This window comes from Ischnura elegans, chromosome 8 (genome assembly GCF_921293095.1).
Source record: "Ischnura elegans chromosome 8, ioIscEleg1.1, whole genome shotgun sequence".
NCBI classification, from domain to species: Eukaryota; Metazoa; Arthropoda; class Insecta; order Odonata; family Coenagrionidae; genus Ischnura; species Ischnura elegans.
The window spans coordinates 78022298-78049397 of NC_060253.1; the positions used below are offsets into that span (position 1 = coordinate 78022298).

General features: G+C 39.8%; 1 protein-coding gene across 1 annotated transcript in view; it reads left to right on the plus strand.

The window, feature by feature from the left end:
- The window catches only part of LOC124163754 (protein APCDD1-like), a 90681-nt gene that overhangs the window by 21782 nt on the left and 41799 nt on the right, over window positions 1–27100 (plus strand). The window contains exon 2 of the mRNA XM_046540835.1: window positions 1805–2078. Within this exon, the coding sequence (XP_046396791.1) occupies window positions 1805–2078 (274 nt within the window). The remainder of the gene's footprint in view (window positions 1–1804; window positions 2079–27100) is intronic.

The following is a 27100-nucleotide window of genomic DNA, read 5'->3' on the forward strand; positions in this document are numbered from 1 at the left end:
AGTTTCATTTTGAGGAAAAACAGGTTCATTCCCGTTCGGGATGATGGCCATGTGCGGGAGGAGATGAAATCGAAAAAAAAACAAAAAACATTCGTCGGACGCATTTTCGTCCTCGTCGCCGCAATCAATCCGCGTCTGTCAACGCCTTTGATTTATTCCGTCCACTGGACAAGGCCACCCACGATGCACCCGACGCATGAAACGCAGCAAGAGCGCACTTGCGAGGTGCATCTGGTTTCCGCCTTCGCCCTTTTCGAAAGTTACGATCTGTGAACGAGCGGCATTAATTCCTGCATCGAGGCGAGCTTTGCACGATTGAAAACGTTATCCGTATTCGGAGCTATCGATCGAATTGAAAAAAAGTTTTTTTTTTAGTCTTTTGATTGGGCTGCTGGAAATACTAATGAAAAATATCGATGAAATGAGTGAAGTGATACCATTTCAAAAGGCCAGGCAATGCAACGACTTTAATTAATGACGATTTCGTCTCATTAGTGGGAGGATATATAGGGGGTTAAAAAAATTGATCATTTTGGCAAAGAAAAGTTTAATTCTCCGATAAAGCTGGTATTAATAGCGTCCAATTCCTTTCTATAGGGCTAACTTTTTTAACGAAGCCTGATGTGAACAAACCCGCAATGGTTTTTGCGGCTGTCATTACAACGCTAATGGACGGGGTAGAAACGTAACGAGGAAGTGCGGGATATGGTGGTTGAGGAGAAGAAACTTTTGGAGGAGATACGGAGGAACGTGAACAAAGCGAGGAGGGGATATTGAAAACTGTGTAAGAAGGAGGAATAAGAAGAAGAAAATGAAGGTGGGATAGAGAGAGAGGAAGGTAGAATTCATTCATAAATATCATGAAAGGGAATAGGCCTGTGAATTGAAGGCAGAAGTTTAACCAAGGGAAGGGTACAGACCGGGATAATCCGAAATATGCTCCACGTACACCTAGATGCTATAACTAGGGTACAAAGTTATTTAATTGTGATGTCATAATGGAACACCAGCCATTTTGTGAAAGCCTGCGAAGTGCGAATTTTTATTAAACAGTGACAAAAAACGGACCCTGATAAAATATTCGATCAGTAACGATATTTATCACATTATTTATCGAATCATCGTTTTGTCAAACAAGCTGAAAGTAATGAAATTATAAAAGGTCGAATGATTAAATATTTAATTGGTGAAATGGATACCTTTTACCCTAATGGATACGAACCTGAAACCTTAACACAATCGTCGAAAAATGACAACATAATGTCGCTTAAAATTAATAACTTTAAAGATTTCACCTCGAGTCTGGCTTACCGCCATTATGATCGGTAAACGACAGCTTTCAATACACATCTCAATGAATTTGGGGCAAAGCTAATAGAATAGCAAATATTATTCTTACAAAGGGGAGAAATTCTCAGATACAGTTTCTTTTCACGGTACAAATATCCCTTCCTTATATTTTTGTAAGGGAAAAAAACTTTTCTTCCCGACCCCACCCCAAAAAAACCCTTCGGTTGGCCATTTCTGCGACCATAGGATTCTCCCAAACAAGTCGAAGGCAGAGGCAGGGAGAGACACAATTAACACATTGTGGCAGAACCTCCTTCCTTGGGACCAAATCAGCGAACAATGCGACCTTACCCAAAATTTAACACTCTTCTTCCCGATTCTGAAAACCAGGAAAGGCAAGAAAGGGGAAAAAGGAGAAATCTATTGGGTCTCCATTGAAAAAAAAAATAAAACGAGACGAAAATTTTAAAACTGCCTTCACATGGTATAGATAATCTTCTTATCTCGCCCCCAGGTCTGTCCCACTGCCTGCTCAACAATGCCATTCCGGAGGCAGGTGTCGGAGGCGGGGTCGCGGGGATGAGGAGGGGTGGAGCCGCTGGTCGGGGGCCGGCGGGGGCGGAGACCTCGGCCTCCGAGCACGGCCACCGCGGTATCGGGGGAAGGCCCGAGACGGCGTCGGACGGCCCGTCACCATGCGACCGCCTGGAGGAGGCAGTGGAATCAGCAGAGAGGGCCACCGTCATAGATTTCCCGCCCAGGATTGCTGGCAAATGGGTCTCCGAAAGGTAAGGACGAGCCAACAGCTTGGTGTTCACTTTTCCTTTCAGTAGCGTTCCGTCACACGTGGAAAGTGGTCTCCGTTGGCTGTGAGGTGTGCGCGATAATCACAGTAGAGCCTTCGTTTAATAGCACGCGTTCTAGTACTTGCATTTGCGAACGTTTTATCGTTCATTATCTTTACGATATACGTTTTGACGGCAAGTAAAAATTTTACGTGATTGCGAATAATAATGAAAATAATCAGTCCTATTGGGCGAAATCGGGACAAGAAAGTCTCATATTCCATCTAACTCCTCGCCATATATGAAATATTTGCAGATTAAATAAATAAATATCTTGTCAAGTTACTCTTAAAATTAAATGACGTAAATGATTAATTAGAGACGCAAAAGTATGCTTTCAAAAACAAAATATTGATGCAAAGTGAAAAATGTAACATTTACCGAGTGTAAAAAGATGTGAAAAAACGTGTGCGAAGGGAGATTCTGAAACAGAAATAATGCGTAGCCACGCAGAGAGTTGGCAAAAAATACTTTCTAAATTGCCTTTCTTGTATTAGGGCGCTACGGCGCGCCGCAGCAGCCTGTCAGCATTCATTGAAACGATAACTATGGAAATAGTATTGAAGACAGGCTAAAAATTTTATTTATTGAGGGAGATATTGAGTTACGTTTAAAATAACGAGAAAAATTTTTATCTCCTTCTCTGCCAAAGTTCTTAATTTCTGGAAACCACGCAAGAAAACATTTCCCTATGGGTTATTCAAATCGACTCGGAACTGGAGCTTTTCAAATAAAAGTCAAACATAGTCCACTAGGGAGTGATATCGGTACCCAAATCGAATTATCCCTATTCAATGGGTCAAAATCGAGATAAATCGCGTTTCCGTTCTTGTCTAATCAATGGATTTTAACTTTACTGTGGAGATTCCAACACTTATAGTCTCCTCTAGCTTTGGAGACTAATCAGTACAGCAAGAATACACGTGCATGAAAAAGAAAGAAAGTGCGGATTTAAAGCAACTGAGATATTTTTCATTTCTTACAATCAAGCTATACGTTTTGTAGGTGCTTCAAACCAAAGGTTGATTAGGATAGGTAAAAGAAGAGCTCATCCTAAACATTCACAATTAAAAAAGCCGATGGCGCGTTAATTCAGATTAGGGGGAAGCTTATTTCCTCTCGCCCCTTCAGACCGCAAATATTATACCTGTGGTGCCCAAACCCAGTATATGAACGCAGTGCCCTTTGGACAGTTCTCTACTTAAACTTGGCAAACGAGTCAATTCCTTTCCCTACGCCACCTCGCACCAAATGGGATTTGGGTTTATGAATAAATATTGCTTCACAAGCAAAGAGTTGCATTGAAGTACGCTATTGAAGAGGGAAATAATACGTGTTTCGAAGTGAATATTGGCACGTGAGTTTAACCCTTTTCTAACCTCGGCGAAAATTTGCCCCTTCCTCAATCTCTCCGAAAACTTTTACTTCCAACTCGTCTTCCTCGGTCTCCCTTGAGCTTCGAGGTCCCTCCATCTCCACTGCCTTCCCTTTTTAAAGCATTCACTCCAAGGGCGGATCGTAAATCTTTCGACATCCACATACCACGCGAACGATCCGGATGCTCCGGAGAATTGAAAAGGAATGAACACATTTTTTTCTTTTATTTCTTTCGCGTCGGAGAGCCTTCCTCACCCGAAAAGAAGTTTCACTATTTTTCTTCCCCCCCCTCTCCCTTCTTCCCCTTCCAATAACTTCAGAAATTTCTCCTTTCCATTCTCGAATAATATTTGAATCTTATTCCCCCAAGTTGCTCATTATGCGTGCCAATCCAACCCACATTCTTGAATCGCATCTTTGCAGAAGAAAAAAAGAAGATTTCGGAATACGTACGAAGAAGGATTCCCCCTGGAGGAATCGAATGTGGCTGGGGAAAGAGTTGAAACGGTTTGGAGCGATGATTTTTCTCCGACCCCGGAGTCTTGGCGGCGAGAGAAACTCGAAGAATTCGTCCCTTCAGATTGTTTCTGAAACACCTCCTTCCCTGAAGTCGCCGTGGCGATAGCCGCCGCCGCTGTGTCCTGTCCTGGTGACGCAGCGTCGGAGGCGACAACGCCAGATTCCTTCGCCGCAAATGACTCGGGATGCGTAGCACCAAAAAAGATTTCCGAATAGGACGGATGGGGTTAATCCTGAGGGGTTAAAGGAGTAATCAAATATTTCTCCAAGACCAGATTGGGAATCGGAATAGCTATGCAAAGAATGAATAGATTCTTCCTTTTTGCGTATCTTGCTCTGTACTACCTCTGTACTACTATCCACAAGGAACTAAATATATCATGAATGCATTATCTTTAGACGTGTTTACACGGTACATTAACCCGCATGAGTTAATGCCTAAATGTATGAACGCATGATTGATCACAAACATGTACCATGTGACAACCCAACTTGTGCGAATGCATGGACAGAAAATAGAACCTGCTCTAATTTGGTTTATGCACTCGTACATGTTGTTCCGGTCCATAATTATCGTTAATGCAAATAGAAATTTACTAGTAAGTGTTATAGGATCGTGTAAACAGGCCTTTACAATATTTTTTTTGGGGCTATTAGTTTTTTCAAGGCATGAACAAATACTTATTTCCTTTGGGTGTCTTGTCCATTGCTGGCAATTTTGATAGTTATCCTCTTTTATTCTCTTGGCAGGGTACTTTATTTCCTGAGATTAGTTTTCCGTCCATTCGTCTATTTAGCCCCAAAATAAAATTTTAAAATGTCTTTCAATGGAAAAATACATGTCTTTCGTTAACGAAAACCAGAAATGTCTAACTCCACTGGCGGATTGTGCAACGAAATTGGAGATTGTGATGGCCCTCTGCGTCTTGATGTCATATCTCCTAAAGCTCTGAAAGTTGAGGGAGCTCTGGGATGAAGGAATGGGTGATCGTTTAAGGAGGAATAAAACATAAATAAGAGATGGGCGCGAAGACGGAAGGGAAGAGAGGGGAGGAAAGGGACAAATCTCTGCGCAGAGGAGCCCGACTGAGCGGCGCGGCGTCCCTGATGACTCCCTCCCACAGTGGATGGCGTCGTATTAAGATTCCCGGCGAGATGCAGACCGCGGAGGGCGGGGGAAATATCTCTCGGGGGGGTGCAGCCTCCGTGACGGGGTTAGGCGATAGGGAAAACAGGGAGGGGAAAATGAAAAAAAAGACTGGAGTACGCGCTGCAATTGAGAGGAATACGGGAAGGGTGAAAACTCAACATTCTCCAGGCCTCTAATTTCTAGTCGTGGGACTAAGTTTACTTTTTTATTTTTTTATTATTACTTGTGGTCCACATTAGGGCCAAGGATAAAACCAAACAAGCTTTGCTCATGATCGATTGGCGTGACTAACGTTTACGCTCGTAAAATGGAATAAGGGATTATCATAAGTTATCTTTTTCTCTAATCTTAACGGCAAACATCACTTTGTGTACGTGCAACAGTTATGACTTACACAGTTCTAACAAAACTCGAACTGGATTCCACATTGAAAAAGTTTTTCCATCCGAAAATACTGGAAATTTTTATTATGCTTGGGTCTGAAACTCAAAAGACTCAACGATTTCATAGAAAAACGGACTTATGATTATCAAAACAGCTGCATTTGTGAAAGTATCTTTTGAAAATTCAGTTTCCTTCTCTCTGGCACGAGCGACTCACCTAAAACCTCTTCATCTGTACATTCGAGCAAAAGCGCACAAGTCGAAGTTATCTGGGAATGTAACAAAGCGAATAAAATAGAAACTCGAGTAGTTAATAAAGAGAATTGAACGCATGAGCGAAACCAAATCATCGTAGCAGTCTTAGGGCTTTGGACTTGATGCGGCAATTGTACTCGTAAAATTAAAGAAATGAAATTAGCGTTAGTCTATCTTTCTCCTCTGATATTAACGGACGACTTAACTTTCTGTACGTGCTGACAGCTGCTTACGCAGCAAAGATAAAACTCGCCAAGCGGCTCCGAATATTTATCAAGGGAGGCTGTGATAGCATTCCACTGAAAACATAATGTCTATCCCAGAGATACCAAAATTGATGAGCACTCATACCAAGGATGTAAAAATTACGACGAATACTTACTTGAACCATTCAACACATCGTCAATGGCGCCATTGCGTTCTGTCATAATAAGAATAAAATTCAATCTTATCGTTGAGAGATGCTGTAATTTTTTTGAGAGCATTACATAGTTCACTCATTTTTACGATCCTCTTCCGTCTTCCAAAGGAGAGAAAAACCCCTTTCCAGGCCACGAAAAATTTTCATGGGATTCGTTATGACTCAAAGCATAGGGTTGAGGATATAACCAAGAGCAAGCTTCGGTCATTCCGGATTGATTGGCGTGAGTGACGAGACTTTATAAAAGTGTTGTCCCCATTAATGCTCGCCTGTCATCAACGAATTGGTCGCTCTTCCTTCCATTCCTCCGAGATTTATGTAGTGACATCACCCATCAACTGCTCCCATCTGAAAGCTGGCCGTTATCGTAGGCTTCGTTAGTACGTGTGCTTGGTTAACGCGGCAAAAAATTTAACTGAGAAATTTTCTCTTCTCTCAAAACGTGCGATGTACACACATATAGTGCTTGCTCGAGTCCAAAGGCTGAGCCCCAGCCGAAGGAGGATTCCAGGGTCCTTTCCTAAAAATTTTGGAAACGCTCAAAAACTGCAGTTTTACAAAACGTATCAATAGCACTTTACATAAGCCCGAAGTTAAAATGGAAATGATTAGGTATAATTAATAATTTCTAATAATTTTTATTATTAATTATTTATGAATGCAAATTAGTTCAAAACTTATGCAAATAAAAAGTTGGTTAAACACAATGAATAATAGGTTGGTTATGGATAGATTCTTCGTATAAAATCGTTTCAGGCTTAATTTAGTGGAAAACTTTCGAAACCATGGTCGGTCGTAAAGTGTTCAATTAAATAGTGTGGAAATTACCATTTGTGTTCTAATCATGGATAGATTCTTCCTCTGAAAAATCTTCCAAACCATCGGGGTTAGTACGAAGCACCGCTGGATTGGTGCAGTGGCCGGTCAATGGGTCGAAACTTACCATTATGAAATGGTTAAAAGTTAAAACCTAATCTGTATTTTAATTCATTACGAATAGTAAATTTGCCATAAATTATATACAAATACTTGTAAAATTTAGTACCGACCCTCCAAAATTTTCGATTTTATCAAGGTAAGTTACGATCGAAAAGATTTCTTGAGTGCGGGGAGGATGGGAAGTCATGAAATCCGTCCATACTTCGCACATTACTACACCCGTCTGCAGCAAGCTAAGCTGTAGTCTCACTGACAAATACAGAAAACTAATGCCGGTTCGAGATTTATCTCTATGCTGCAACATACTTGGGTCTCAAGAAGTAGAGATACAGGACAAAAACTTTTAACCTACTGACTAGCAATAAATATGAAGGAACAACCCGAGGCTTGTGTCAATAGGTAAGGGTAGTTTTAATCAGGAATAAAACCGTCTCCGTGAGAAATAAAATTTTATTTTATGATCGTACACCACATTTGATCAATAGGACTGAATAAGAAGTTAAAACTGAATTTCTTCATTCGAATTTTACACTGGACCAAACTTGTTTTTTTCTGTAAGGAATACGATAAGAGGAAAAAAATATTTTGTACTAAGCAGGGAAGGGTTTTCTTCTTTACGTATTTAACTAATAAAAAATTAACAGGATACACCAGATTCAAATTTGATCAAAATTACCCTGACGACCAAAATGCATCCCTTTAGTAAAATTTGGAAGAGGAATTGTAAATAAAGGCGGGAATATTGGGACTATTAGAAATATTTCCCTTCCTACTGGTTCCTAGTATCGTATTTCTGGGTTGTATGCATGACTGTCCGATTTTCAAGCAAGAAAAAGACCATTGCGTGACACTAAAATAAATTTTCAAAGGAATAAAACTTTAAAGAGGTCATTAAAGTGTCTAATTTTTCACCGGAACTCTAATGGAAACCTGGAAAGTCGAAATTTGGTACGAATTTAATAGTGAAAGTGGACAAGGGTGGTCGAGGAGAAAAATATTGCGCCCGTTCATAGAAGTGACAATGGAAGTCCCTTAAAATCACTTTCGTCTGGTAAAAGCCTCTGAGACTTTGTTTATGAGGACAAGAGTGTCTGCGAGACGTACAGCGTGCAGAAATAAATTCTTATCTTGATCCGTGAGGATGGGCTATTTGCCATTCCAATCACGGGAACTCGCTGGGAATTAATGCGCAGCTATTTGGCAGGAGCGTAACGCGGTGGTTTATTTTCTCATTCACGCCAGTAGAAGAAGTAATTCAAGTTAACTGCCGAGGAGAATCGCGCCAAAAAATACCCACGTGTCCGTATTAAGAAACAAATGCAAGGTAAGTCCTTGCACCTGCGGTCAATGACAAAAATTTTAATTAGAGATCTCAGGAGAAACCAGTCAGTAAGACGAAATTTTATTCCAGCCATCGTTTAAAATTCAGAATTAATTACAATGATTTTGTTTCACCGTTTCAACTTGAAGCAATTTTTTTAATCAATTCCACATTTATATAACATAAAATCTTTACTTAATCAAGATGGACCAATTTGAGTGCATAGAGTTTAGCTGATTAGTAATGCGCAATAGGAAAAGTGCCCTCATTACGGCATTGGAAAATAAATATGGGTCTGCACTCATCAAAATTATTTGTGGGGAATAATTAAGCAAGTCTTACAAGTTGCCGAGAAATTTATGTCCTTCTACCACGACATCTGATCCAGAATCCGTAATTAGTCTTTTTAGCAGGAAAAAAAAATCGTCACGTACATGTTAAATCACGAAACCATCAACCAATGACTAAAATTTCAATCCGCATCAATTGCAGGAGTTTCACTAAAGGCCTTTCACACGCGAATTACTATTCTCAGTGGTCCATCAGTTATGCAGATGCCGTGAAAGGATATCTCTTTTCAGTTTTATGCGAGCTTAAATCCAAGAGTCGGTTCTTTCTCACGGAAAATTCTAGCGCATCATGATCTTGGGCGAATACCCCTGAGATATTGGCGTATAAGGCATCCAGGAATATTAAACCAAGTCATTTGCATTGCATGAACCGCGAAGCGTGAAGTCCCAAAGAATAGGTGAGATTAACTTCATCTTTCGCTGCATTACCATTTGCCAGTATCATATTTATCACCCGTGTCGCACGCATAGTCAATTATGCCAAAGGCGGTCGTCAAGAGGACCACGTTTAGATGCAAAATGAATTGGCGACTTATACAAAAATCAATTAGTTTGAATAATTCTCCGTATAAAAATTAGTCATACAGAATTGTTGTGTTGCACAGAGGGTGGATGATGGCACTATGGCATAGTTTGTTTGAGGAATTCACCACAACGATTGTCAAGTTTTACCTTTGAAAATTTGATCGTAATGGTTAAAAATGATTAAAATTTGTCAATGAACACTCACGAAGTTAAAGATCTAAAGTCCAAGCAGAAGAAATCGATATTCGTCATAATTAAGAACTGAAGCAAAATAAGAACGCTAATCTACGATGCCGCTTTTATCATACACAGTGTCGCACGGGCTTTTCCCAGCATTCATACTTAGCCGCCGCGTTTTCGCGCGCTTGTAAACTTTAACTTTTCATTTAATCGCGAAAAATAGAATTCGTCATTTAAACATCTAAAAGCGTGAAATACGTACTCCAGGAGTAATAATCTTTCGATTTAGGCAATAAAAAGTAATAGGAAACCACCCTATTATTCACGAAAAAAATAGACGTATCGGCCTTCCCAGGGGCGCAGCTAGGAATTTATGCTAGGGGGGGTTTTAGGCGCAACTAATACCTACGGGTATGGGGTATGCATGCCCACCGGGATAAGCAGGAGTCGCGGGAGGCCCGCTAAGAAAATTTATATGAATAATGGTTCAAAATTTTCGAGTTTTACGGCTTTCTTAGGGATATTTGATTAATACTAACACTATTCTATAAGTAATACTGATCCAATCAATTAAAATGGATTAAACTTAAAAATTTCTCTGAGCTCTGGGAGGGGGGGGGGTTTATCCCCCAAAACCCCCCCTCGCTGCGCCACTGGGCCTTCCTGCCGAGGTATGAACAGATTGGATAAGATATTCATAGTCAACATAACTTTATCAAAAATATCACTAATCGTTAGAGAAATGTTTCCAGCGGCATTGAAAATAAAGAATATTGCCTAGCACGTGAGATGTTGAGAATAGGGTTTGAAGGAAATACGAGCGAAGATAATGTAGATAGGGGAGACATATATCATGGATTCTTTCAAGAGGAGGCAATTAAGAACTGTTAGCAAGTGAAGAAGCAAGTGAAGAAGAGAGCATGCACCCATTTAACCGAGGTCAACCACATTTTTCTGGGACGCGACCCGATCGTATATCCAACCATCCCTCATGCAATACGATCCTCATGTGCTCCAAGAAATAAATGGCTGAAAGATGGATGAAGAGAACGAGCAAAAGCTGAGTCTACCATGAATGGTGTGAATGAAAACATGTGCCTCCTGGAATTACTGTCTAGCCTTCTCTCTACATGCAATATGCCTTTTGCTTCATATACAGAAAGTGTATTTTTCGTTTTTCCCCAATTACCTACCCGCACAACTCATGATTTTCGAGAATAAGTAGAAATAAATTTGAGACTGGCCTGGATGAAGGAAATGAGGATATGCTATCACTTCACTATTCAAATTGCAGCCCAATAACTAGTCATAAATCCTCAAAGATGATAAGTCAAGCATAAAAATGTGTCGAGAGACGAAAAAAGTACAGAAAGTACCTCCTGCAAACGAGACACTTTAGGGATAAGCTGTATAATTGGAGTAAAACAAAAGAAATTAATCGACTGCAAGTCCTGACGATAGTAGGTATTCATTTTATTCGTAACTATATATAACGCACACGATCTTTTTTTCCTTCCCCTGAGTGATAGCTACAGCGATAGCTTATTACTGACCAGAAAAATGATCGCTCGATCTATTATTTTATGAATCACACTGTAATTCCCACTGTCTTTTTTTCAATCGCTTATTCCGCCACTTTCCGTAAATGCAGTCGTCGCTCAATTAAAAGCCAAGCATGGTGTTACAATCGATGTTATCGGGCATGCGTTCTGATTGGCTGAAGGACGGAGCCAGCGATGGTTTCAGCGACGGAAAAAAAGGACGAGCCGAGTGATGATAAAAGGGATGGGATCCCTTTTATCATCACTCGAGACTTTTGAGAAGAGAATTTTTACTGGAAAATCAATTGCGCCGTAACACGATTGAAAGTGTACGAGTACATATGTGTATTTGTGCTATGGTCCTGTGCTGCATGAAACGATCCATACATGGTGGGAGCTAGCAATGCCTGCACGCAGATGAACCTGTTATTCATCACCTTTCGACAACCAGGAAGATGTACCATCGACACACAGCGTATATCATGATTAGAGATGCGTGAAAATCGCAAATGCGATAAATGCGATATAGATGCGATGCGCGCAAATAAATGCAACATAGATGCGATGACTGGACTTTTATGATATTTTTACGCAAATTTGCCTTTTCGACGGCAAAATTCGTACATTTTGTGCCGAGCGCAGTGTAAATGCTCCGCCAACACAATACACCGCATGTGAGCGACTGGCCAGCTGCTAGTTGGCTGGGACTCTACGTGGCCGCGAACTACAAGTGGGCCCGGGCAAGCTACACCTCCGCCTCTATATGTCCTATTCCTTAATTTATTATTATTCTAAAGAATTTATTTAAAATATTCTGTATTTTTTCATGTAACTGTGTTTCACTACATTTTATCGTCATCTACCTCATTATGAAAATAAAAAATGGACGCTACAAAATGCGATAAACTGTTATTGAAAGTGCGATAAAATAAAAATGAAAGTGCGATTTTCACGTATCTCTAATCATGATGTTTGTACTTGAAAAAACATCCCATGTCTAACACACTTGAGGTTAGGTCGAACGGTATTATGTATTGAAATAGTTTTGAAATACAAGTTAGTTGCACTTTTCCCAATTTTTTTAAATTCGTTAGACTCGTTTCGGCTCACAGAGACATCATACGGTACAAGACATCACGATACATGGGAACATCACATTTATGCATTTGAGGAAGAGGTGGGAGAGAAGTATGATGCTCTCATGCACTGTGATGTCTTGTAGTAGATAATAGCTCTGTAAGCCGATACGCTTACTTCGCATTAAAATAGTTGTGTGCAAGTGCAACTACCTTTTTTAAAAAAAAAATACGTCGAATTTACACTACGTTACGCCCGAACCGGCTGAATTTATTAGATGTAATATGCAGCTGTAGGAACACGGCAGGCAGTAGAGAATTCCCCTGGGAGTCGTGAGAATTTTTGTTGGAAGTTATCTGTTTCGCATTGACACAGTTTTCACACTTACAAATCGGTCTTCTATACATAGTCTGACACAAAGACTCGCGTCTGGCCTGACATGTGTCACGCTGTGTACCTCTGCGCACGCTTCGCCAACACGTCTCGCGGGAGAATGGAGCAATATAAACGTTAACGTCGGAATAGACAGGGAGACTTTTCCCTCCTTTTTTCCTCTATTCTTCCAGCACCAGACACGTCCCCCCCCCCCTCCTGAGTGTCTCCATGAACTTTTTGAGCAAACTTCTCAACCCTCGACTCGACCACTGCACCGTAAACTCCGTCCATGCGAAGGACCGTAAATTACGACCCGCCACCGAGGCCATGGCTTCTAAATAGCGTAACGCACAGGGCCAACCTCTCTTCTATTTACGACTTCTCGCGACTAGACTGGTGCCCGTATTCGTACCATTCCTTGGGGACATGATGCGGAAACAGAGTTTAAATGCGATTTTTCTGTTGAGATCTAAACAACGGGAAATTCTGGGGAGATAATCGTCGTACTTTATTTCATGAAGAAGGGGAACAGGGTGTTAATTATGGTTCTTTTATTGCAACTGGTTTGGTGCAGCTGAAATTACCTAGCCGTAAGAAAATAGTAGAAAACAAACGTAACATTGCTATACGTAACAAACTTAAAACGATGTCGCTAATTTCTTAGCTAACTTAAGTACGCGATCATTAGTAATAAAGTGCCTTCTAAATAGCGTAATGCATTGGGCCAACCTCTCTTTTTTTACGAATTCCCGCACTTATTGTGCTCAGGGACATGATTTGAAAAGAGGGCTTGAATTCAATTTTTCTGTTGGGCTCTATGCAATGGGTAATTGTGTGAAAAAAATCATTGCGCTTCATTTCATTATTAGGGAGAAGAGGGTGTTTATTCCCGTTCTTTTATTGCTAATGGTTGGCTACATCTATTAGGGTAGTATGTAGATGTAAATGAAGCCGTGGCCCCCTCGGCGGCTTTAGTGAAGACCAAGCTAACGCCGACACCGGGTTTCCATCCACCCTTCTTTTCTTCCTTAACCAGCCTTACGGTACAGACGACTTTAATTGTAGGTCGCTTCCTCCAAACCTCCGCCGCGCCACTGACACATTGAGATGAAATTTTCAGTTGAAACGACGAAAAATAACGGCAAGGGTCAGCTCTATTTGCCCCGAACTTTTTAAGACGATTGCATTTGTTTAAAAAAGTAATAAATTACAAGAAAGACAGAGTGAGCAAGCTCCGTACATGCTTTTAGATAATCAAATTCAACATTTGAAGCAAAATTCAATTTTAAAAACAAATCACTTGAATTCATCGCGCAGAGTCTGAAAAGATCAAGTGTGATGTAAACTGCACCCCTAGTTTGGCTCCCTCCGAGAGAAGAAATTTACGAACGCAGTCAAACTCGGCACGGGACGGTGAAGTAAAAACAATGATCGTATTCGGTGACCGGAGCGAGATTAAAAACCCATTCGGAAGGGCCTACTAAACATTTTCGGGAAGAATTGAATTTATGCTCGCCGTGTTAGAGACTTTTATGCGACCGACTGCGTGGCCTTTCCACAGAAAAGAACAGAACGAGAGACCGTGGCCTATATAGCGCGCCCCGTTATTCCCTTTTTATCTCCGGATCCGTGGAAAGAAATGCGACGGGGAGGAGATAAAAACGGGAGCGGACACCCTAGAATTCGGGTAAATGTTTGTCCTTCAACCCTCTCGATTTTCTCGACCTTTCCGGGAATTAGGAATTCGTAGATGCCGTCTCTTCAGCAGTTAATTGTCTCATTTGGGTGGAAATGACAACAAAACGCCTTACACCCTGTTTCAATGGGTGGGTGGGTTACTAAGGACCCTTCTCATGATTCTTGGCTTCCGTAATCTTTAACGCGATACAGCCGTGAACTTAACTTGAGGATGGTTGAATTTTACACCAAATAAATGAACTCATAATAATAATCGTCCTCAAATAGGAAAATTGATCGACTTCGATTTTTGTGTTCCAAAACATGTCAACTCAGGACCGGAACTAGGAAGTATTGTCAGGGGGGGACAGAGATCAATTCGGCGCCCCCCTCCCCTGATTCCCTCTCCTTTCTCCCTCCCTCCAACACTAAAATGTAATACCTCCGTGATCTATATTTTGAGATGCGATAGCAGAAAGTACACGCCGTATGTTTGATATGAAGAAGTTTTCTTCATGAAAAACGCTTGTTGATAACACTTATATTAATAAAATTACACATATTAAGTCATAAATTACTCATACAGAGAAACACATTTATAGTTGTACACTAAAATACATTTGTACATGTCTAATACAAATAATATGTTTGTATTGTAACTCAACTGCAACTACGCAAATTTTAAAAATGTATTTACCTCAAAATTGAATTCTTCGAGCCTGTTCAGCTGATAATGCACTGATCATGTCGCCAAATTTGATAAGGGACACACGTTTGTTTTCAATTGATATTGACACAATTAGAAATTAATCCGACTCTAATGGAAACCTAGCGTGTACGTGGAACCAAAGATTAAGGTCAACTACTGTCATGGAAGGCATCTTAGAGATCACAACTAAAAGTTCCATTGAAACGAAGGCATTTAATACCCTAAGTACAATTCCTAAATGAGAATGAACGAAGAAGACGTAGTATCCTCGGTACTAAGTCATAGCACTAAAATTTAACTACCTTGCATTGTTTTCCCTCGTTTCAATTTTGAGTCATCGTTTCCATCAGCCTTGAACAAGAAAAGTCGGGTTCGTAAATCATGCATTTTTTTAAGGTTGGCTTAGTGGTAAACTTAGCTCAATTTACACCGCTTGGCTAAATATATTAGCTCCTTTTAGCCATTTCTTCAATTCTGCCCCTTCTTTGCCACCCAGTTTCTCAGCTGTCACATTCACGCTCCGGTTCCCACCAGATTTATCTATTTCAGTTTCTCTTAAGCTAATACAAACCAATTTAACGAGAGCCTTCCAACACATTTACTTAAGATATTCTCGGTAAACTCTTCCCTTTCGTTTAATTGTTTTCACAACATCAGACCAACATTCACGTCTATACACCTTCCGCACAGCGTCGAAATACTTTTTGTGCAATATAGGAGCCATTTTTTCACGTCTAAAGAAATTCTACGTTTCGCTAGAGTTCAGCCAATACATACAAAATTTATAGCTGGCTTAATTACTGAAATTAATTACTAAATTCTTTGAATAAGAATAACTAGGCTTGCGACTAACGAGAGGCCCTAAAACTTTAAGGGAATGGTGGATGAATATTCAAAATTTCCATAACAATAACTCGCCCAATAAACGAGCTATATGGTTCAGCCTGAAGATGCAAATGTTTTAATTTATATTCCGATACCTAAGGATTATGAAAGTCATTGATTGCTTTGACAATGTAATCAATCATAAGGATTTAACTTCAAACCAAGAAATCATGTTTACCTTTACCCTACCGTCTAGCTTATAATAAGTACATACCTAAATGAATTAGTTTTCACCCAATATATATGATGATGCTAGGTCTATTTGAGAGGGATTTACCTTCAAATGGTTGATATTCCTTGGCAAAATAGCCAGGAGCGATTTAAGATATTATTGAAATATAAGTAAACTATCACTCAATACGGTTCGATTCAGAAGCCAGGAAAATAGGAAAAATGTAACGAAAACTTTTCTTCTATTAAGTATGAAAATTATTGAACAATTCCACCTGAACGGAGCCTTGCACGCTTGTAACGCCCAAATTTTCCCATACTTTCCCATTTACATGTACATCTACATAATACCCTGCGAGCCACCTCTAGAGTGTTTGCCGGGGGTCTGATTTGGCAGGAGGGCTGGCATTTTAGCTGATTCCTGAAGATAGTACATCCTGAGCACAAAAATCATATTTATTAGTAATGTCTTCTGATAGAATGCCATCGTAGGCAATTTGCTTTATTCATAGCAGTGAAAAAATAGCGGTATAGACGCGAAAATATACGATCTATGTGATGGACCATTTTCAGCACCAAAAAACTCATAACCTAGGGGCAAGAGGGCCGCACCTTGGCGATTAGGCTTTGTCAATATTTAACGCCGCACCAAAATATAAATCGGTGAACACCTCACTTAAAGGCGGTTATCTCGGCTGACCCTCGACCCTATTTAATTTCCCAAATTTTCAGCGCTAAGGGCAAACGACCCCTTACCCCGATCCTCGGAGGAACAGTTTATTCGCGATCCGAAGCCCCTGACCGCTTGACATTGCAGACGCTAAGGACTAACATAGGAAATGGGTTTGTCGAGGGATCGGGCGCATGAAAGTCAAGTTCGTACCTTGGGACACGGAAAACTTACGGCACAAGGCCAAGAATGGCGAGGCAAATTCAACGGAGACAGAAATCCACATTGCTGATCACTCATCGGGAGGGAGACGTACATACTTTGATGACATGTCCATCGAATTTATTTGAAGGGGCACCCTGCTACGGTAAAAGTTGACCTTTTAATTATTTAAGGTATCCTACCAGTTAAGGCAGTTTTGAAGGAGCATTTATATGAATCATTTCGACCCGACATCCTTCGTTGTTGAAGTTTCCAACTCACTTTAAAAAAATAGGTACGCTCGCTTTCATTATATCTTTAAATCATATTCTTCCCTCTTCCCGGGTTAACCCCAAAGACTCTTTGCAACTTCCCTTCAAGGTTTAACTCTCGCTTCATCTTGAAATCGCGCAAAAATCATAAGCAGCGATAAGGGCATGTAAACACTGCTGCAAATCTGCATTTATAGTATATACACATGTGCTATAGAACAAATAAACGCATGGTTAGAGCTTCATTTCCATAATCCCGGGGAAACAAAAAATCTCCAAAATTAAATGAAAGCATGTAAACTTTAATTGAAAAATTTCCCCCTCTTACTCATCAATAAAATGAACAAAGCCTTCTGTAACAGATATCTGAGAGTTATTACCATGCCCTACGCGAAATGTTCCAAAAATAATAACCTCGAGGGCCGTTGGTTTTAGATTCAATGGCTTCACGGGGAATAGAAGGAAAGAGAAAGACTATGGTTGCTACAAGGCATTAAAATAGATTTATTTCCATTCTGTCACCCTCTCACACGGCGTTTACACCATTGTCACTGATACGCATATTTTCTTTTCCTAAAATATTTGGTTCTACTCTTTCCTGGCATTTTAACAATGCATAAATAACTTGACCACTGCAAGCAATATTTAACGAGCTATTCAAGCAGCAAATGAATTCTTAAAGCCCCTTAGACAATGAAACGTACTCGAGAGATTCTACCACTCGTGAGAAAAAATTCGCAGAAAAACTTTTCACGGCGAGGAAAGGGTTCTGAAGTCGCGTTGAGAGTCAGGGAGGAGAAAGAGAGGGAGGGAAGGAGGTGAGGTAGAAAAGGGACTTGGGAAGAAGTAGCGTGGGTGCCCCTAACATTGCGCTGGCAGGTTTATGGGGGAGGGGGGGGGGGGGAATAATGCCCTTTGGGGGAACGAGAGGTGGAAGACGAGGAGAGGTGCTTTTGTGAGGGACGGGGAAGAAAGGGCTAAAAAAGCCGCCAAAAGTCAACTGCGGAAAGGAAGCGGACGAAACGATACCTTCAACGAGGAATCATCCTGAGGATTGGCAGCAGTTTGAAATGAGCTGAAAAAAAACAGAAAATTGATGATGATCTATGGACTATTTAGTCCCCATAAATAGTTATTATTATTATAGTATTCTACCGATTAAGGTAGGTTTCCATAGAGTATTCAAGAAGTGATCTGGGAGCCTCCCTTTCCTTCCAGCACTGCCTTATTTAATTCACTGAAAGGCCTACTCTCTTTCAATCTATCTAAAAATCCTATTCTTTTCCTTCCCCTCCCTCGTTTCCCTAACATTCTACCCTCCAACACCATTTTCAGCATCCCCTCACCACTAAGCACTAACTCCATCCATACCTTCTGTCTCCTGCGTATCTCATCTAAAAGCTGCCTCTCCTCGCCAACCATATCCAGCACTTCGTCGTTCCTTTTCCTCTCCGTCCATTTCACCCTCTCCATTCTTCTCCATACCCACATCTCAAATGCCTCCAATCTTCTCTCGTCTTTTTTCCTCAGTGTCCACGTTTCCGCACCGTAGAGAGCTACACTCCAAATCAAACTCTTCACCAGCCTTTTCTTTAAACTCTTTCACAACGATCCTCTCAGAAGCTCCTTTCTGCTCATGAACTCCTCCTTCGCTAAAGCTATTCTCTTCCTGATGTCTTACTACTGTATCCGTTTTCCTCTAACGTACTGCCTAAATAGTTGAATTGCTCAACCTGCTCAAGTTTTTCACCACCCACCTTTATCTTGAGTCTCACATTCCTCGCTCGTGATGCTTTACAAAACCGCATAACCTTAGTTTTCTTGTGATTAATCCTCATGCTATTTTTCAACTCACACCTATCTTGCACCATCTCCATAGTAATTTTCCCCCTACTCCTGACACCACCTATGAATACCACCATTGTGTGTTTGTTATTTGATACAACTGTTGAATATTATTTTGTTCATTATTGACAACGTTTTATTTCCTATTTTTTATTGTTTTATTTGTTATTATGGGTACTTTGTAATTGGCCTTGTGCTGTTTTAGGACCGCATTATGTAAATAATAAGATATTCAGAAAGGCATCATCACTCCTGATCGACCAGTCTTTATTCTTGAAGTATTATTGGAAAAAAAACATATGCAGTCACTTTAAATCATCAGAGCAAATAGTTTGGGCCCTAGTCAATATTTCCACGAATCTTAAATTTGAAACCTTTTCCTCGCTCTTTCCTCGGATTTATTCTACTCATTTCTTTCTCTCCCCAGTGGATTCCAAGGAATACTTCACGCCAATTTTATAGGAAAAGAAGTTTTAATAAATGGTTAATTTAGCCAATCTGGAACGCTTGGTTCAAAGTTTCTTCAGTTTTAAAATGGTGCGTTTTTGACCTAAACGTCATGGGTAACTTTGGTTCCTTTCTGGCATCAGCTATCCAGGGTTAAAATTTCGTGACACAATTTTCTCCACCCTGTATATTCAGCAAATTCCCCAAAGCCAAATATAAAAATTGTACAAAATCAAAGCTAGATATTTGAAGTGGCGGAAGACAGTCAGTCTTAGGGGGAAAAATTAATAAACTTTTCATATTAGTAACGCAGGTGATTGTTGAAAAAGTGGTTTGTAACTTAGGTGATTATTATACACCATATTATCTTGAAATTTTCAAACTGAGGGCTTAAGTTTTAAACAGGTTGAAGTGAATATTTTGGGGATGTGCGAGCAGCACGTTTTGATCTCGAGTGGAGTTGAAAATTACTCGCGAGTATCGAGTCGAATCGAGTGGAGTATGTTCATTTCTGAACCAGGCAATACAGCCATGCATACTGCAATATATTCTACTCCAATTTTCCATGATGTATATCTAGCTTAATGTGGGAAGGAAAATATAATGAGGATCGTTGATGGTTAATCTCAGATGTATGTAGTAGAAGATGAATGAAAATTAATGTGTCTTCAATAGTTCCTTAGGCACACTTGAAATTCATTAACCGCAAGTTATATGTCGACCATTTAAGTCATATATGTATCCAAACTACAAGGGAGAGCTTTAATAAAGATTACATACTACGCATATGAATCATGTAACATTTGGCCCTTTCAAATTCTCAAGCAGAAAAACCAATTATTCTACATGCTCAGCCAGCAAGTTTTGACGTCTCCATGTTTCAGTATTACTGCCTGCAGGAAATTGACTTTTGCTACACACTTGTGTGACTGGGAAAGTACTTTTCTACCAAATTTGCAAGATTTCGGAACCTTTGGAATTTTTATTAAAAATTATATCAACGATTTTTATGGATCTTGAATCTTTATGGAATTCAAGTGGACGAAGCGAGCGAACTATAGACCTTAGCTTTAGTTTTGTAGAGCAAAAACAATTCCATACTTCTCACGCCATTTAATCAACCTTAAAAACTCTTGTTTTTTTTTAAGTTGAGGAAAGAAACTAAACGCAACAAATGAATATCACGCTGAAACTACGGCCAAGGCATTAGAATGACTTATCGGCTTTAAAAACGGTATTATTACATGAGTTTCATGATAGCGCTTCCTGTCGGCAGATTGCTGGACCTATTAGCCTAGAAAGCTATATAACCGTAACTACTCGACTCGACTAAAAATTTCGAGTACTCGCACATCCCTAAAATATTTGCAATTTTCCACGATAGTAAAATTTTTTACGACCTAGGTTTCAATGTCACTCCATCATCTTTAGTCATAGTCGACCTAGGTTTCCATGTAGCAACAATGAAACCTATGTCGTAATAAATTTTATAATCGTGGACAGTTGAAAGTGTTTATTTCAACATGGAAAAATTCCACTCTATCTCGCTTGAATTTTCGGATTTTATGTTTAGAAAAGTAATAATTTACGAAATCAGACCGCTCGAGCTGGATTGATACATCATCTTAAGGAGATCTGACATAAACTTCCACAAATACGTGGTACTTAGAAAAGGAGGAGTTGTGTGGGAGAAACGTGAGGATACGTAGAAAAGGGGTCTCGCAGATTGGTTCTCAAGATTAAGAAGGCAGGGGCAAGAGAGAATTGGAGAGCAATGGAAGAGAAGAAAGAGAAGACGAGGGTATGTCTCTCTCTCTTGGTGTGAGAGAGAGGGAGAAGGCTGTTCAAACAAGACAAGGGCATTGGTTCCGATTTGACCGTGAAAGAATGGCTATGTCGACGTCTGGGAACGCGAGTGACAGCAGCGCCTGTGATGGACAGCGGCGAACCCCTTCGACAGCGGGGTTGGTATTTGTCGTCGAGTGCCTTCGTCCTATAGCAAGGGATGGGGTGGCGAAAGGATGGGAGGAAGGAAAATAGACGAAGCGGGGTAGGAGTTGAAGGGAGTGAGACTTCGGTGTCCAATGCTGCAAAAGGAAAATAAAGGAAGTAAACACTCCTGTGCTCGCAGTGCCTGCTTCTTAAGGCCGTTTTACATGGGGCACGTAATTGGACAATCTGACGTGTGCGCGAAGGCGCAGTCAAAATTGCGTCCTTTAAAGCGGTGAATAGCTAGCATACATGCGAGAATGTGTGGACGTGAGATGGTAACATAGTCCCTGTTCTAATGTCATTCGCGCAATTCCACGCAATAAAGGGAAATTAATGCAGTTATAACCTGTGAAGTTCCGTGCCCCGTGGAAAACGGCCGGCGACTAGTGACGTCTATACTATTAAAAGCTTTCGCAAGATATACAAATAGCCACAGTAATTTTCTGCACTATTTTTTTAGTTAGTATGGAAAATTACTACGGCTATTTATATCTTATTACAATGAATTTCCGCAAAAAGATCTCGTCGACAATCGATCAGATTTGCAAGAAGTTTTCTCTTTCACTAGAATAATTTTGTTGTCCTTTAAGAGTTCAAATCCATGAAAATTGGTATGAACAATCTCAGGAGCTCTAATACCGCAAAAGGAATTAAACACATATATTCTCTGCTAGCTTTGCCTGCTTCCTACGGTGGAGACGAGCGACGGCTATACCATTTCTACAAGCATTCGCAGGGGGTAATTAGATAAAAACAGCCGCAGTAATTTCCGTACAAATTTTTCATTGGTAAAACCTAAAATTTTGGCTATTCTGGACGCACAAATTCATTACTTAATATTTGATCATTGCACTAATTTTCAAGAGGGATTTTACATGAAAATAACCTTTGGGTAAATATTTTAAAGATTTTAAAGATGTGATCATTCGCTTCCCGACACCAAGGGCAATGACTCACACTTCAACGTACGAACCGCAACGTAACTTCGGTATAGTACGGGCCATTACGCTAATAAAATCACTACGGCTGTTTGTATCCTATTAATCCCGGGAATACTTGTAGTGGTATAGCCGTCACTTGCCGCCGACGCGATGTAAGGATGAAAGAGCAGCCACTGCGAGCAGGGAATATATATGTCGACAATCGATAGCACATGGTTGTATAGTAACGTGAAGAGTTGCGTTGAGCAGAAAGAGTCCACTTCTACGAAATATGTCATGAACGATCCAAGGAGCTGTGAGATCGTGCAGTAAGCTAGCTACTAGAGTTTTATTGAACCTTGAGATTGGTAAATAACGCATGCTATTCACGCCTCTTACCAAAGAAGGTTTTTCATTACCAGTACTTCTCGCCGTCTTTTTCTTATCCTTCAGCGTGAGGATAAATTTAAAGCTATGCAGCACACTTCGCATTTTTTCAAGTTGCTAATAAGAATTTCTTTATCGCTCGCCTTCTTCATCATAAATTATCGAGCCAACCCAAAAGAGACCAATTCATGCAACAAATACTCAACCTGGGCCACCCATTTCAAGAGGTTTTATGATATTTTGCAGACTTTGATTCATAAAATTCAGCACACGAGGTCTCTTATTTTGATGAAAATATTTCGAGGACCAATCGGTTCCATCATCTAAAATACCGTATACATTTTATTCGTTCCATTTGAGTGCATTCATGATAGTAGAAAAAAACTTTTTCCATTAATTTTTGTGGACCTTTTCTTCTAGCAAAAATTTTCTTGCGACACAATCGATAACGTATGAATGATAAAATGACAAAACCTTAAATATTTTTTTATGAACTTAAATGTTATTTTCAAGTGCAAAAAATAAAATTGTAGAAAATTAGGAAATATTTTAATATGGAAAAGTAGGGCCTGGAAACTGTACATATTAGAATTTTCAATGTTGATATGCGGCTGTTAGTGTTTGAGTAAAACATACGTTTGGCACCATTTCTATTACGTTTTACGAAATATATAACTTATTTACTTCGCATTATTTACTAATCTCCCCTAAACTCATCACCTTCCTATTCCTAAGCAACCTGTCCCTCCTTCAGTTACTCCCTTGGGAAATCTCATCAACACGTGGTAGGTACCCGGAATAACTCCGCAAGTGCAAAGTTTCCCTTCACTAGCGTAAACAACCCGCTGACCCTCGACCTGTCCGTCCAGGCATTTAAACGCCCTGACAGCGACGTTAAAAGCAAACACGGCCATAATTTTCGCGAAAGAATATCTCCGACACCCACCTCGTGATGAATTCCGACCGTTTTGTTGACGTTTTTGAAGAGAGGGGCTTTGAAGCGCGTTAATGGGTTCCGAGGGGCTCGTTTCCCTTTGGACGTGTACAAGCTGAAGGGGGAGGTGGGTGGCGGGGGGGAGGTAAATTGTCACCGGTTCACACGTGGAAATCAAAAGGTGTGAGACTTCACTATTTTCTATTTATCATTCTTTAAATTTATTATTTATTATAATTTTTACACATTATTTTTATTTATTATTTATTTTACTGTTTATCTATTTTATTTTTTATTTATTTTTACCATAGCACCAATAACAGCATCAGATTAACCTTTTAATTTTTTTTCAACAAGTTAACAATTAAAACTACACGAACATACAAAACCGTGATAAAGGCAAGCTACCCGACCCCGCGGCCGCTTGTTTAGTAGTCGAGGACTTAAGGAAAATATTTAAGGCGATGGCACATCGCCACCGAGGCTTGTTTTTAATTTCTAGTATTGCAATGAAGTCACCCTTCGACGAAATGTTCCAGTTCACGCGATATAAAGTAGCAATCTATTAAATATGTACGCTTGTAACACGCACTTATATGCAAGTTGAATGATCCATCCCTCACCCTCTACTAGGTGCGTTTTGAAAGTAACCACCGGATTTACTCAAATTGCCATGGCATTAAATACTCAAGTGCCAGAAATCGAACCACGGGCCAATAGTGTACACCACTACGCCATCTAAATACCGTGATCCTCGAGTTAATTTACTGAACTTAATGATGACTGATGTTTCCATACGTTCTATATCACAGGCGCGGCCATAAAAACAAGTTAATGTTTTCAATGCGTAAAATATATGCCTAGATATAATGCCTGTTAGAGATGGGTCAAAAAGAACCGAACTGCCAAAACGAACTGTTCACTGAAATGAACCGGTTCGAAAATGAACCGTTCTCTAAAACACCCTGTTCACTGTTCATGTCGGCACTGCACAATTGCGGCGTACTCGGTACAGTAGGTATGATCATCAAGAGGCATTTTGAACTGCAGCTTACTCGAGCAAGTGCGATGTGGGTACAACAGATGGCGGTTACGACGGAGGCCATCCAAGGCCGCCGAAGTGCGTCGTAGACGACCGAGCCCCTCCCCTTCTTTCTCTACTATTCCCCTCCGATAGCCACTGAACGGTTCGTTCTAACTAATATTTGAACTGATATTTAAAATATTAGTTCTTTTGAACCGTTCGAAATGACTAATATTTGAACTGATATTTAAAATATTAGTTCTTTAGAACCGTTCGAAATAACTAATATTTGAACTGATATTTAAAATATCAGTTCCTTCGAACCGTTCGAAATATTAGATCAAATATTAGTTTCCTCGGGGCGTTCAGTTGGGAAATCGCGTTCATTTTGATTTCGTATTTTGAACATTTGTGGATCTGTGGATGCATCTCCAAAAATATTGTTTAAAACGCGATTCATGAACTAAGGAAACGATTGAACTCATGATTGTGGAACATTTTTTTCGGTCCCTTTACCAAATTGATATTTGGACTTCGTTTTTGGCGCCTACGATGAAATTTTTTAATGTGGATGCATCTCCAAAAATATTGTTTAAAACGCGATTCATGAACTTAGGAAACGATTGAACTCATGACTGTGGAACATTTTTTTCGGTCCCCTTACCAAGATGATCTTTGGACTTAGTTTTTGGCGCCTACGATGAAATTTTTTAATGTGGATGCATCTCCAAAAATATTGTTTAAAACGCGATTCTTGCTCGAAATTACCATAACACTCTCCACAAACCTTACGATACCACACTAAGCTTTCATGTACTCTAAACGCATGATAAACAATATTTTCTACCGAATGACCCTACTTGTTCACTATGAACCGATATTTTGAACTGTTCTTTTTACTGAACAGGATCAAAGTGAACGGTTCATAAAAATGAACAGTTTAACCCACCTCTAATGCCTGTACCTTATTTCACTTTTCAAAATAATCATAATCAACACTAAGGAACTTGCCGTGTGCCGTGCTCCAGCTTCTGCATTTTCCTAGGAGAATAGCTACTACCAAAATCACTGTGTAAGGAAGTAGCAATGGCCTGAATCATCATGCTGAGGAACGATAATATTTTTGCTTGCCTTCAGCGCTGGGAAACGGTCATTTAACCCTTACGGATCTTAAGAGGCAAATATTAATTTGTCAATTAGGTTATTTTTTTTAGCTTCAATTAGGAAATAAATAAGATTCAGAGCTACCACCTTACTTGACTAAGTGTTTTCGAGATGGAATCTTAATGCTCATTCGATCCCTATCCGTGAAAAATTCCGACACCGTAAAGAAAGAACTTTGAGGATGAACTGACTGATGAGGGCATTTCAAGAATAGACTGGGGTTCACTAAGCGACGAAGACTTCGAAGAATTTCTAAATGAAGGGGGTCGGGGAAAACGATTCCATCCACCGTCGAATTTCTCGCGAGGCTGCATTGAAGTTTTTTTTCCGGAAGCGAATGCTCGCCGATGATTAAAGTGGAATTTTCCCGCATGGCTCAATTTATATCGCGCATAACAATTAGGATTGGCACCATTGTCGGAACGTCGCGTCGTTTAGATCTTGCAATAAATATATTTTAATAAGTTGCCGCGTGAAATATTTGCGGACGAGGTCAAAGATATTCTGAGATATCTGACACCATAGTATATTAGCTAATGAAATCAAAATCACAGAAATGGATTCGTGAATGAAGAGGTACAAAAATTCATTCTTTCTAAACACGATCAGTCCCAACTAATAATTTTACGGCAATATAAAGAAATAGTAATTCTTTAGAGAGTTTAGTTGCATAACTTATATGCTACCTTTGGAAGCTGGATGCATGTTGGGGAGATATATTAATTCCTATCCGAACACTCTAGGAAATCTCGCAAGTATCATGCAGATGTAGTTCTGTGGTAAGTGATTATTTTAATGATGAACATGATTTCTATCTAGTATTCGTATCATAAAATTATGAGCCACAATACAAGGAATTGCGAGGGGCCATCACAAATAGATAACAGATTAAGGGGTTCAATTAAAATTTAAGAAATGAAAATATCGAGCATATAAAAACTCATTGTTTATGCCGCGGATTAGACAAATTTAATTATTTTCAATTACTTTCATCCTTATTCGTTATTGAAGGTGAAATTTTAAAAGGAATGCATATTTTCACCAGTATCATATTTATTTTTTACATGAATATCACGGAAATCAATTCAACTCTGTGAATTATGTTGCCAGTAAAACATGAAAGAATTCAAAATAATCGTAGAAAACTTTATTATAAGCTCAATTTTATAGCACAAGTGTCATTAAGTTCGTTAATTTCTAAACCAGGGGAGGGCACTTCACATCTCCCAGAACCTTCCAACCCGTTTAAAAGCT